General features: G+C 48.6%; 1 protein-coding gene across 1 annotated transcript in view; it reads left to right on the forward strand.

Moving 5' to 3' along the window:
- Positions 1–14773, forward strand: part of USP19 (ubiquitin specific peptidase 19) — a gene marked incomplete in the record, with an annotated part of 118715 nt that overhangs the window by 11995 nt on the left and 91947 nt on the right. The window contains 2 exon segments of the mRNA XM_077451658.1: positions 1310–1446; positions 5881–6354. Coding sequence (XP_077307784.1) covers positions 1310–1446; positions 5881–6354 — 611 coding nt within the window.

The following is a 14773-nucleotide window of genomic DNA, read 5'->3' on the forward strand; positions in this document are numbered from 1 at the left end:
TGCTCAGCAGCCTGATGTATCGTGCTCAGCAGCCCTGATGTATCGTGCTCAGCAGCCCTGATGTATCGTGCTCAGCAGCCCTGATGTATCGTGCTCAGCAGCCCTGATGTATCGTGCTCAGCAGCCCTGATGTATCGTGCTCAGCAGCCCTGATGTATCGTGCTCAGCTTATAAGAGAAGGGTATAGCCAGGCAGGATCAGATGGGTATTCCAGATGATACAGGGGCCAAATGACACAGCACAAGCGCTGTGCTGTATAACATGCTTTAAGGGACATGACCTGTGTTTTGTTTTTTGTTTTTTGGGTCAGCAAACACTTTAACACTCTGCATTCGATTGGCATGAACAGCTTGCAATTTTGATGCGGTGCGGAATCCCCGCATCCAGTGTGAACCAAGGTGAAGGGCCCGTTCCCACCAGAGCTGCTGTGTTGCATTTGGTGGCGTTGCCCAACGCAGCCACAATGCAGTAACAAAGGAAATAAACTGACGGGTCTGGCATTGCGCTAAAATGATGCATGTATATATGGCACAGCAACGCTCCTTCTCCCTCTTCTGGGTCAGACCAGAGTAATTCTGATTGGTCGGTGTCAACACAGAATCACTCTAATCATCCTGAAAGAAATGCAGAAAAAAGGGGGAGAGGAGCGGAGATTTCAAATCCTTGGTTTGCTATACGGGCTGCTTGGGCAGCTCATAAAACATGAAGGTAAGTACAGCACGGACCTGGGTGGAGATAAAGTGACAAGAAATGGCGCCAAACTATCAATGTATAAATGAGTGAAGCTGCCCCTTTAAAAAGTGAATAAACACTCAAGTGGATAAGGGTGTGGCGCTACCTCCAAAAAAAACAAAAGATAAATACAAAACTCTACTAAAATCAAGTTGGGAATCAAATGCCTCTGATTATATATAGAATATAACTAAAACCTGATAAGCGATCGGTTTCAAAAGAATAATACACAATCAAGGAAAAAAATCGAATAAAAAAAAATTCAAAACACTGTGATTAAAACAGTTTTTTAAAATTTTTGTGAGTGATGCGGTTCTAAAGGTGATAAGAGTGTCAAATCGCCCTAAAACATTTGTGGGGTGTTCACACTCGCCAGCACTTTTGTAAAAAAACAAAAAAACAAAAAAAAACTATCTTTACACCAGCGACACAGGTAATGATGATAATTCCTTATTCTTTGGTGAACTTCAGGCAATCGTGCTCAAACAAAGACATAGGAGACACAACAAAACAGGGACTTGGGTGGACCTCCTGTAAAAGATGAACCAACCATTAAGGAAATGTTTGTGTATTCCAGAGGGCAGTCAGTGGAATTGTCACTTCATGAAGAGATCGAAGGATCCTGCAGTAAGATTCAGTATAAAGAGAAAGGGAATTTTCCTGCAAGTCATCCTGCAGAAGAAAATTCCTATGAACAAGTGGCCCAGCCTCCAGGTGAGATTCATCGGGGTAATGATACGCAATGTCAGGGCCTGTTTGCATTCAAAAGTCAAACTTCGGTCAATTTTTTATTGTTTGTTTTTTAATTTGTTTTTATTTATTGCAAAGAAATCCCCTACTGTTAACTGAACAACTGGCAGCAGTGCCTAAATAGATCACCACCTTGCAAGGTGGCATCCACAGAGCTTGATCGCATTAGAAGAGTCTCCACAATTCTACCTCCTTCACCTGGTGCTACCGGTCTTGTGGGCGCCCTTGTATAGTCATTGCAGGGCGACGCTGACGTTCTGTGCCTGCAATGGGTGGATCCGTTTTGTGATGCTCCCAATTTTGCTCCCCTCCATTCACATCTTTTACTTCTTTATGGACGGCCGATGCAAAGGTTTTCCTGGCAGGTAAATGGCTCTGTGGGTGGTTAGTGAGCTGCCCAGTCACAGCTCCATGTAAATTTTCCAGGAATCATGAGAAATGTAGCTTTGTAGGCCGCGGCTGGATCCCGGGGAGGAAAGGACATTGATGAAAGAATGAGAAGTTCATGGTGACGTCACAGTAGTTTAAACATTTTGTATTGGAAACGCTGTGAGATATATATATATTATATATATATATATATATATATATATATATATATATATATATATATATATATATATATATATATATATATAATTATTCATGGTCTCCTGTTTAAAGTGGTTGTAAAGACTGAAGGTTTTTTACCTTTTCAAGTGTTACTAAACCCCAGGGCTCTGCATTCACTATATCTGGTCTCCCACAGAACAGGGAAATTCAATTATTTTAGCAAATATAAAACGGCTAAATACCTTTTCTCATCAGCAGTATATAACAGTCTTGTTACTTCTATCAGTGTCTGGTTAAAGCTTGTAGGAGGAGTTTTCATTCTCCTCTGACTGTCCAACGAGGCAGCATAAGCCCTATGCTGATCACATGCACCCTCCACAAAAAGAATAAAATAACTCGCCAATCAGCACTGTCCAGACAGAGGGGCCAGGGACCTGCAGCTTCATTGGACAATCACTGCCACCATGCACTCGTCCCCCAGGAATACCAATGATGGGGCACAATTCCCCCTCCCAGGAATACCAATGATGGGGCACTATTCCGCGCCCCCCCCAGGAATACCAATGATGGGGCACTATTCCGCGCCCCCCCCAGAATACCCATGATGGGTCACTATTCCCCCCCCCCCCAGGAATACCCATGATGGGTCACTATTCCCCCCCCCCCCCCCCAGGAATACCCATGATGGGTCACTACTCGCCCTCCCCCCAGGAATACCCATGATGGGTCACTATTCCACCCCCCGAGGAATATCCATGATGGGTCACTATCTCCCCCCCCCCCACAGGAATACCCATGATGGGTCACTATCCCCCCCCCCCAGGAATACCCATGATGGGTCACTATCCCCCCCCCCCGGGAATACCCATGATGGGTCACTATCCCCCCCCCAGGAATACCCATGATGGGTCACTATCCCCACCCCGCCCCCCAGGAATACCCATGATGGGTCACTATCCCCCCCCCCCAGGAATACCCATGATGGGTCACTATTCCCCCCCCCCAGGAATACCCATGATGGGTCACTATTCCCCCCCCCCCCCCCCAGGAATACCCATGATGTGTCACTATCCCCCCCCCCCCCCAGGAAACCCATGATGGGTCACTATTCCCCCCCCCCCAGGAATACCCATGATGGGTCACTATTCCCCCCCCCCCCCCCCCAGGAATACCCATGATGGGTCACTATTCCCCCCCCCCCCCCCCAGGAATACCCATGATGGGTCACTATTCCCCCCCCCCCCCCAGGAATACCCATGATGGGTCCACTATTCCCCCCCCCCCCCCAGGAATACCCATGATGGGTCACTATTCCCCCCCCCCCCCCCAGGAATACCCATGATGGGTCACTATTCCCCCCCCCCCCCCCAGGAATACCCATGATGGGTCACTATTCCCCCCCCCCCCCAGGAATACCCATGATGGGTCACTATTCCCCCCCCCCCCCAGGAATACCCATGATGGGTCACTATTCCCCCCCCCCCCAGGAATACCCATGATGGGTCACTATTTCCCCCCCCCCCCCCCAGGAATACCCATGATGGGTCACTATTCCCCCCCCCCCCCCCAGGAATACCCATGGGTCACTATTCCCCCCCCCCCCCCCCCCCCGGAATACCCATGATGGGTCACTATCCCCCCCCCCCCGGAATACCCATGATGGGTCACTATCCCCCCCCCCCTGGAATACCCATGATGGGTCACTATTCCCCCCCCCCCCCCGGAATACCCATGATGGGTCACTATTCCCCCCCCCCCCCCCCGGATACCCATGATGGGTCACTATTCTCACCCCCCAGAAATACCCATGATGGGTCACTATTCTCACCCAGGAATACCCATGATGGGTCACTATCCCCCCCCCCCCCCAGGAATACCCATGATGGGTCACTATTCCCCCCCCCCCCCCCCCCGGAATACCCATGATGGGTCACTATCCCCCCCCCCCCCCAGGAATACCCATGATGGGTCACTATTCCCCCCCCCCCAGGAATACCCATGATGGGTCACTATTCCCCCCCCAGGAATACCCATGATGGGTCACTATTCCCCCCCCCAGGAATACCCATGATGGGTCACTATTCCCCCCCCCCCCCCCCCGGAATACCCATGATGGGTCACTATCCCCCCCCCCCCCGGAATACCCATGATGGGTCACTATCCCCCCCCCCCCCCCCCGGAATACCCATGATGGGTCACTATTCCCCCCCCCCGGAATACCCATGATGGGTCACTATTCCCCCCCAGGAATACCCATGATGGGTCACTATTCCCCCCCCCCCCCAGGAATACCCATGATGGGTCACTATTCCCCCCCCCCCCCAGGAATACCCATGATGTGTCACTATCCCCCCCCCCAGGAATACCCATGATGGGTCACTATTCCCCCCCCCCCCAGGAATACCCATGATGGGTCACTATTCCCCCCCCCCCCAGGAATACCCATGATGGGTCACTATTCCCCCCCCCCCCAGGAATACCCATGATGGGTCACTATTCCCCCCCCCCCCCGGAATACCCATGATGGGTCACTATCCCCCCCCCCCCCCCGGAATACCCATGATGGGTCACTATTCCTCCCCCCGGAATACCCATGATGGGTCACTACCCCGGAATACCCATGATGGGTCACTATTCCCCCCCCCAGGAATACTCATGATGGGTCACTATTCTCACCCCCCAGAAATACCCATGATGGGTCACTATTCTCACCCAGGAATACCCATGATGGGTCACTATTCCCCCCCCCCCCCCCCAGGAATACCCATGATGGGTCACTATCCCCCCCCCCCGGAATACCCATGATGGGTCACTATCCCCCCCCCCCAGGAATACCCATGATGGGTCACTATTCCCCCCCAGGAATACCCATGATGGGTCACTATTCCCCCCGGAATACCCATGATGGGTCACTATCCCCCCCCCCCCCCCCCCGGAATACCCATGATGGGTCACTATTCCCCCCCCAGGAATACCCATGATGGGTCACTATTCCCCCCCCCAGGAATACCCATGATGGGTCACTATTCTCCCCCCCCCCCAGGAATACCCATGATGGGTCACTGTTCCCCCCCCCAGGAATACCCATGATGGGTCACTATTCCCCCCCCCCAGGAATACCCATGATGGGTCACTATTCCCCCCCCCCCCCCCCCCAGGAATACCCATGTTGGGTCAATATTCACCCCCCCCCCCCCCCCCAGGAATACCCATGTTGGGTCAATATTCACCCCCCCCAGGAATACCCATGATAGGTCACTATTCCCCCCCCAGGAATACCCATGATGGGTCACTATTCCCCCCCCCGGAATACCCATGATGGGTCACTATCCCCCCCCCCCCCCTGGAATACCCATGATGGGTCACTATTCCCCCCCCCCCAGGAATACCCATGATGGGTCACTATTCCCCCCCCCCCCCCCCCCCCCCGGAATACCCATGATGGGTCACTATCCCCCCCCCCCCCCCCCCCCCCGGAATACCCATGATGGGTCACTATTCCCCCCCCCCCGGAATACCCATGATGGGTCACTATTCTGCCCCCCCCCCCCCCCCCCGAAATACCCATGATGGGTCACTATTCACCCCCCCCCCCCCCCCCCCCAAGAATACCCATGATGGGTCTCTATATCTCCCCCCAGGAATACTCCCGATGGGGCACTATTTCCATCCACCCCCATTACCACTGCCCAGAGCAGGTAAGTATGCCTTTACAACAGCTTCAAGGTGTCATTGTAAGAAGACAATCCATGTTTTTCACTTTACCTGTCAGTCATAATGTTATGGCTGTTCTGTGTACATTTTAAAAATGAATGTTGAAATCTTAATACCGTTTTACTTTTTTAGAAAAAGAAGAAAGATGTGGTTAAAGAGCAAGGGAAGCAAACTACAATAAAAGAAAACCGCAAAGCAAAAGTACCTTCAAAATTATCTGCATCTGATAAGAATCGAACCCAACCCGCTGGCAACTCTGAGGTGAAAAAAACGAAATCCGAGCAGAAGAGCGCCAAACGAGGCCAGGAATCGGCGGAAATCCCCACCAGAGGGAAGGGCCACGTCACAAGAAAAAGTGAAGCTAGCATAGCCACCCCGAGCGGGCCACAGATTAGAAAAGCCTCGCCCCATAAACCCGTTTCCGCAGTCCCTGCACGGGATGCCAGCCCTCGCAGTCACAGAACTGTCAGCCTAGAGGATGCTACAAAGTGTGTGAAAAGTAAAGGGCCGGGCAAAGTTCCTGACCGGACTCAAGCCGGGGATAGCTCAGTACTAGTAAAACCAGCAAGACCCCTCAGAGATACTCAGAATGCTACAGGGGACAAGGTAAGACGGTTATAGGGGGTCTTAATTCTAACCGGAAACTGCTCCTTAGTAAAAAAAAAAATATAACATGAGCTAAAACTTTGTTTTTCTATTAGTTTTGGGCATGGTGGGAAAGGTTGAAGCTTAATTGTAGTCCCCATTAGGGGGGTGTCAGCTGTTTTTTTTATTTTTTTTTTCTGGTCAGTAAGCCCTGGTTCACAATGATGCGATGCGGGAAATGCAGCAAATCTTGTGCGTTTCCTGCGCCACATTGCAGTCGCACGCCGGCCTTACAATTTGCTGGGGGTGTTAATGTTAGATTAACGACACCCCAAAGCAGTTCGCAAAGCACAGTTACCAAAATCAAATTGCATAAGTGTAAACACCCATGAGATACGATTCAAGTAGGAAAAAAAAAAAGTCTTGCACCACTTTGGTGCGAATGTGATTTGAGCCATACAAAATGTATGGTTCAAATCGCACCGCACAAACATTGATTTGCGCCCCCCCCCCCCCCCCCCCCCCAGAATATCAATGATGAGGAATTATTTCCTTTCCCCCCTGGAATAGCAATAATGGGGTGCTAGACCCTCCCTCCCCCCCCCCCCCCCCCAGGAATAGCAGTGATGGGGCGCTATTCCTTTCCCCCAGGAATACCAATAATGGGGTGCCCCACTATAATGTGGTGCGAATCGCATGCGGTGTCCCGCAACGCACAAATGTGAACCCAGGCTAAAGAAAATTATTTTCTCCGGCTGCAGGCTGCAACAAGAGGGGGAATTGGGCATTAGAATTTGTCAGTTTATCATTACTGTTGGTGTCTTGCCGTCCCAGGGACAGGAAGCGAGGTGAAATCTACCCAGTAGGGTCCCGGACAAAAATAAAAAATAAAAAAAGTGGCAGAAGCATTTGAGGTTCCAAAGTCAATCACTAAAAATTCTTGTAAGATCTAACGGGCTATTTTAACCACTTCAATACTGGCAACTTTCACCCCTTTCCTGCCCAGGCCAATTTTCAGCTTTCGGCGCTGTCACACTTTGGCATTTGTGCGGTCATGCAACACTGTACCCAAACTACATTTTTAATCATCAAAAAAAGTTTATTATAAAAAACAAAAACAAAAAAACGTTTTTTTTTGTTTTTGTTCTGATTCTGCGAATCCTTTTTTTTTTGTAAATCTAGGCCAAAATATACTCTGTTACATTTATTGGGTGAAAATAACCCAAATCAACATATATTATTTAGTCTGTAAAAAAGTTAGACCGCGTACACACGGGCGGATTGTCTGCCCAACTAAGTTCGTCAGACAATCCGACAGACAGTCCGTCCAAATTTTGAATGAACGGACTTGACCACACACGATGAACAGACAGTACGCTGAAAACTTGCGCGATGACGACGTGTACAGCACGTACGACGGGACTAGAAAAACGACGTCCAATACTCAGCAATGCAACCTTCGGCCGTGTAAATCCTTTCTGAGCATGCGCCATACTTAGTCCGTCCAACTTGCCTACTCACGAGCGGACTGTCCGCTAAAACCAAGTTTGGACGGACAAAATTACGGAAATTCCGAAAGACAAAGTCCGTCAGACTGTCCGCTGAAAAAGTCCGCTGAAGCCCACACACGAGCGGATTGTCCGCTGAAACACGGTTCAGCGGACTAAGTTGGGCAGACAATCCGCCCGTGTGTACGCGGCCTTAGTCTATAAACTATGGGATATATATCTGAAAAATCAATCCTGATGTACCAACTAATTTGTTGAGGCCAGAAAACACAAGGGCAGTACAAATACTCCCCCCCCCCAAATGACCCCTTTTTGCAAAGTAGACCGATATTTAGTAAGAGGCATGGCAAGTTTTTTGAAGTTTTCCATTTTTGTAAAAAGAAAAATATTTTTTTAACATACTGTCACTAGTATAGTACAGCGTTGTCATATAACGGGTGTAGCTGTGATCAGGGACACTGGTGACAGTATGTGGAAAAAAAAAAAAAAATGTAAACACACTGTGACCAGGGCAATGGTGTTACCATAGTAACACTGTACTATGGGGAAGAAGTAATTGGGATTTTTTTTTTTTTTTTTTCCTTTCGCATGATTGTTTATACCAGCATCTAAGCAACCATTTTTACTGAAGGAAACTGATTTAATTCAGTGTGTTTTGTTGTGATTAGCTGTGATTTGGCCACAGCTAATTATGTGGTACAGATGGGCTGTGATTGCGCTGTCTGTACCATGTGATCACTGTGAGCAATCACAGCTAGCAACAAAACTTTACACAATAAATGGCATGAAAGGAAGCCATCCATTGTTTACATCTGTCATGTGATTTGCTGTGATTGGTCACAGCGATCACGATACCAGCAGCAGGTGCCAGTACACCGATCAGTCATTGGCTGCATCCGATGGACACATTCGGTGACAGCATCACGGCCTGATCAAGGACGACGCCATATAATGTCCACCCAGACAGCCAACCATCCCGTCCAGGTATCGTTTTGCTATAGTCAGGGTGGAAACTGGTTAAAGTAGTTCTAAAAGCCTAAAGAGTTTTTACACCTTGAAGTGTTTGTAAAGGCTTGTTTGTTATTTTTAATAAAAAAAATGTCATACTTGCCTCCACTGTGCAGTTTGTTTTGTACAGAGTGGCCCCGATCATCCTTTTCTGGGGTCCCCTGGCGGCGCTATCGGCTCCTCCCCGCATCGTATAAAACCCCCCCCCCCCAGGAGAAGCGCACTCCCAGGGGGTTACCTTGTGGGCTCGCTCTTCAGTCCATAGATGCAGAATTCAGGACTTGGCCCTGACCCTGTTGCCTGCGTCATTGGATTGGATTGACAGCAGCGGGAGCCAATGGCTGCACTGCTATCAATCTTTCCAATCTAGAGCCGAGAACACTGGGTAGAGGAAAAGGGCTTCTACGGTGTGGGAACAAACGGGCTCAGTGAGTAAAATGGGTGGTGATCACTTTCAGAAGTTTACCGTATATACTCGAGTATAAGCCGAGATTTTCAGCCCCTTTTTTTAGGATGCAAGTGCCCCCCTTGGCTTATACTCGAGTCACCGCCGTCTGCCTACCTGATCTGCGTGTCGTGCAGACAGACGGCGGCCATTCCACTATTCAAAAGCCGCACCTCCCTGTCTGTGATAGGCGGAACACTCAATTTCCCAGCAGTCAGTGTTCCGCCTATCACAGACATCCGCTCATCCTCATACTACGGACGAGGATGCGAGGATGTCCGTGATAGGCGGAACACTGACTGCTGGGAAATTGAGTGTTCCGCCTATCACAGACAGAGAGGCGCGGCTTTTGAACAGTGGAATGGCCGCCGTTTGTCACAGACGAGGAGGAGAGGTGCGGCTTTTGAAACCTGGCATGGCCGCCGTATGTTTTTTATACATGCAGATCGATGCAAAATGGCACACAGAGGCTGCAGAAGGACAAAGCGGCTGCAGATTGGCACAGGTAGGCTGCAATGGACACAGGGAGGTACGCAGCTGCAGATGGGCATTGTTGACCCTCTTTTCCACTCTTTTAAGCAGTAACAGTAGCTGCTGCATGTCTCACCCTCGGCTTATACACGACTCAATACGTTTTCCCAGTTTTTTTGTGGTAAATTAGGGGCCTCGGCTTATATTCGGATCGACCTATACTCGAGTATATACGGTAGATGCATTAGGGCACCAAACCCCTTTAATGCATTCAATGCATTAAGGTAAAAAAAAAAAAAAACCTGTGTCACAGGTCCCCCCCCCCCCATATCTACCTGAGCCTGATCTCGCTACAGCGCTGTTCATGAGCACAGCTTCTCTCTCCGCTCTCTCCCTCCTCACAGGGCAAATTGATAGCTGTTGGCTCCCGCTGCTGTCAGTCAAATTCTGAGATGAGGGCCAAGCTGTGCTGTCTGTGTCAATAAACGCAGACAGGGCTGCTCGGGTGCAAGCCCCACACAAGTGCCCCCCAAAAAAGCATCTTTCTGTAGAGGCACTTCCTGAAGAGGAGCCGGGGGGGGGGGGCGCGAGGAAGAGGAGGCTCGGGGCTTCTCTGTGCAAAACATTACACGCAGGTAAGTATAACCATAAAAAAAAAAAATCCAAAGCTTTACAATCGCTTTAATTTTAAGTTGTTTTCAATCTTGTAAAACTTGTAGCTTTTAAGTAACTCAGAGAAAGGGAGAATTTAAAGAGCCATCCTATACATACACGTTTTATACTCCTTTACAGACCATGATGTGTTACATCTTCACTTTCTTTAACCACTTGGGATCCGCGCTATTGCCAAATGACGGCATTAGCGCGGACCTACATTTCCGGGACTATGTCTATTGACGTCGTCCCGTGTACGAGCGGCCTGCGCGCCCTGTGATCGGCGAGTCCATGAGACTCACCTGATCACCGATCCGTGCAAGGGGTCGATCCCGACCCCTTATCACGTGATCAGCTGTCAGCCAATGACAGCTGATCATGTGATAGAACGGAGCCGGTAATCGGCTATTATTCCTGTCAGCGCGAGGAGAAAAAAAAAAAGCCGATCACCGGCGGCCGTGATCGGGACATCAGTCCTGATCACGGCCATCAATACAAGGGACCACCTGCCAGTGCCCACCTGCCTCCCGCAGTGCCATCCTGAAGTAAAAGTGAAAGCAAAAGTAAGTGCCCCCCGTCAGTGCCCATAGTGCCCACAGTGCCACCCACAGTGCCCACAATCTGCCTCAAAGGTGCTGCACCCCAGTGCCGTCCATCAGTGCCGCCCAGCAGTGCCACCTATCAGTGCCACCTATCAGTGCCCATCAGTCCCATCTATCTGTGGTACCTATCAGTGCCCATCCGTGCCACCCATCCGTGCCACTTTTCCGTGCCACCCATCCGTGCCATCTTATCTGTGCCCATCTTTGCCCATCAGTGCCGCCTTATCTGTGCCCATCGGTGCCGCCTTATCTGTGCCTATTAGTGCCGCCTTAACTATGCCTATCAGTGCCCACCAATGCAGCCCATCAGTGCCCACCAATGCAGCCTATCAGTGCCGCCTAATCAGCGCACTTCAATGAAGGAGAAAAATGACCCGTTTGCAAAATTTTATAACAAACTATTAAAACATGATTTTTTTTTTTTTTTTTTTTTTGCATCTTTTTTTGTTTGTTTAGCAAAAAATAAAACTCCGAGCTGTAACTAAATACCACCAAAAGAAAGCTCTGTTTGTGGGAAAAAAAATGATAAAAATTTCATTTGGGTACAGTGTTGTATGCCCGCGCAATTGTCATTCAAAGTGCATCAGCGCTGAAAGCTGAAAATTGGTCTGGGACTGAGGGGGGTTTAAGTGCCCAGTAAGCAAGTGGTTAAAGAGCTCCTTGTACCTCTTCTATTGGACATGTTCTGTAGCCAGAATCCCCTGCACCCGAGGGGGATGGGACGGGACCCTATCTGACTATATAGATATATTGCCTTCTCTTTTTTTTTTTTTTTGAATAAGATGACATTGCTGTGTCCATGTCTCTCCGTCTGTCACACATCTGTGCTCCTGCACTGCTACATGTGCCTGTGGTTGGCGTGCCAACATATACCGGTAATTACGCAAGAATTTTCCACTGATGCCGGCCCATTTCTCAGGCAGCTTAAAAGCTATGTTTACCCCTGTGTGTTGGTAAACAATTAATTGTTTTATTTAGTTCTTGTTAACCAGCACCATACTGGTGTGCTGCACCCCTTGGTACCTGAAAGCCACTTCTTACTTGGCCACTTTTCAATTTTCAGTGCTGTGATAATTTTCCAATTACTCGGTCATACAGTTGTAATAAAGAGAAGATTTTAAACAGTTGTACCTAAATTCATTTTTGTATCTTTTTTTTTATTTTTTATTTTTTTGAGACAGATTATGCTTTCTATTTAACTTTTTTACTATATAAAGGGGAAATAAAAAAAAAAAAAAAAAATCCTTTTACTTTCGGATATAAAATATTGCATAAAGTTTGTTGCCCAAAAAGGAGCTGGAGCCTCAAGTGAATGGGCTGCCCCTAATCCGACACAAAATCGCTCGTTCCGCTACTTGTAGTGTGAATGGGGGGCCTCGGAGTACAAATTCGCCTTACCAGTCTAGCAGGTTGGTCCCCCCTCCATGACTGGCAGAACTGCTTCAGTCCTCAACATCTTTAAGAGGGGTTTTCACTACTGGTCCTGTTTAAACATATAATTTGATGTGATTGGTTCACAGCAGTCATAAGGTACAGAGCCACTCTGACTGGCTCTGTTTGCATTTGGCCTGAGATTTGCTCTGAGTGATCAGACACTACGATCACAGCATTAGAAAAACAAACCTTTTTAAACGTCCTGTTAAAAGAATGGGTACGCCATCCTACAATGGCTGGTCCGGACTTGGTTAAAGCAGAACTTTACCCATAACAACTTGATTAAAAAAAATAAAATAAAAAGTCCTTTAGCAAGGAACATGTATAGCAAAAGTATTGGGACGCCTGCCTTTACACGCACATCTTTTATTGGCATCCCAGTCTTAGTCCGTAGGGTTAAATATTGGGTTGGCCCACCCCTTGCAGCTATAACAGCTTCAACTCTTCTGGGAAGGCCGTCCACAAGGTTTAGGAGTGTGTCTATGGGAATGTTTGACCATTCTTCCAGAAGAGCATTTGTGAGGTAGGGCATATCAATTATGCTACCAAAATGAGTGTGCTCTGTAAATAGCCTCCAGCATTGTTCCGGTATCTTCTTGCTGGAGGCTGCCATTTTGCTGAAGCCCAGAGCAGTGGTAAATCCATAATGTGGATCTAAACCCATTGATTTAACAGTTTCAAAAAACAGTTGCATTCCTGGAAAGCTGGGATTGCCAACTGTCACATTATGTCCTCAACCAAACTGTCAAGCCATCAAATGGCTGTTGTCATAACTGATTAACATGGCAATTGCAGATTAAACAGAAGCAGCTTTCTTGGATGTAAGACCCCTTTCACACCAGGGCGTTTTTCAGGCGCTATAGCGTTAGAAATAGCGCCTGCAAAACGCCCTAAAGAAGCTGCACCATTGTCTGTAGTGTGAAAGCCCAAGGGCTTTCACACTACAGCGGTGTGCTGGCAGGAACGTCAGAAAAAAGTCCTGCCAGCAGCTTCTTTGGAGCGGTGTGTTTACCGCTGCTCCCCATTGAAATCAATGGGGCAGCGCTGTAATACCGCTGGCAAAACGCCGCTATTGTGGCATATTGCCCGCGGTTTTAACCCTTTCGCGGCTGCTAGCGGAGGGGTAAAAGCGTATCCGGCGGTAAAACGCCGCTAAAAATAGCGGCGTTTTACCGCCCACGCTATCGGCGGTGTGGTGTGAAAGGGGTCTTTAAGGATTAGAGGGCTTCATTCCACTTCCTGCCCGCCATATACAACATTACGGCCGCAGGGTGGGTTGTGTTTTATATGACGTTCAGTATGATAAGCCGATCACGTGTGCTCGGGTCTCCTGACGGGGGGGGGTTCTGGTCTGATAATCGGAGCATTATCAGTGCAGACCCACCAGGGATGCCAACAAGTGCCCATCATTAATGCCTGTTAATGGCTCCTCATCTGTGTCCATTAGTGAAGCCTCACCCGTGTTCTTCAGTGAAGGAGAAAACTTATTTACAAAATGTTACAGAAAAGAAGAAAAACAATTTTTTTTTTTTTTTTTTTTCCAATATTTTCCGTCGTGTTTTTTTTTTTTTATTTAGCAAAAAAAAAAAAAAAAAACCAGTGGTGATCAAATACCACCGAAACAAAAGCCCCATTTGTGGGAAGATTATAAAAATTTCAGATACAGTGTGGCATGACCACGCAATTGTCATTAAAAATGCGACAGTGCTGAAAATTGGCCTTTTGGCAGGAAAGGGGTGAAAGTGCCCGGTATTGAAGTCGTTAAGGCTGTCAGCAGATCGGCCTCTACAAACTTAGCAGTGCCTAAAAATGCAGAGCAACTGAGCATGTGCAGAGCAGGATGAGACACCGCGTCTTACTGGATTTTAAACATTATAGGCACTTCTTTTTAATGTTCATAGCTATACCTGCAATAGAGGCCAGCCTGGAGTCATCCAACAGGACTTCATTTTCTGATTAACCACTTGCCGCCCGCCCATAGGCAAATGACGGCTGCAAAGTGGTTTCAAAATCCTGACTGGATTTTGAGCTGCTGTGCGCCCCTGGGGGTGCGCATCGTGGCGATTGTTGTTGCGGTGTGTCAGTCTCACACCCCGCAACTACGATCTCGGTAAAGAGTCTCCGACGGCTGATCACAGTGTAAATAGGAAGAGCTGGTGATCGGCTTTTCCTTACTCGCGTCTGTCAGACGCGAGTAGAGGAGAGCCGATCGGCTGCTCCTCTGACAAGGGGGGGTCTGTGCTGATCTATTATCAGCACAGCCCCCCCCCACCCCAAAGATGCCCACACTGGACCACCAGGGATGGCCAGCACCAGGT

This window comes from Lithobates pipiens, unplaced genomic scaffold (genome assembly GCF_037356315.1).
Source record: "Lithobates pipiens isolate NorthernLeopardFrog02 unplaced genomic scaffold, aLitPip1_a1.2 Scaffold_23, whole genome shotgun sequence".
Lineage (NCBI taxonomy): Eukaryota > Metazoa > Chordata > Amphibia > Anura > Ranidae > Lithobates > Lithobates pipiens.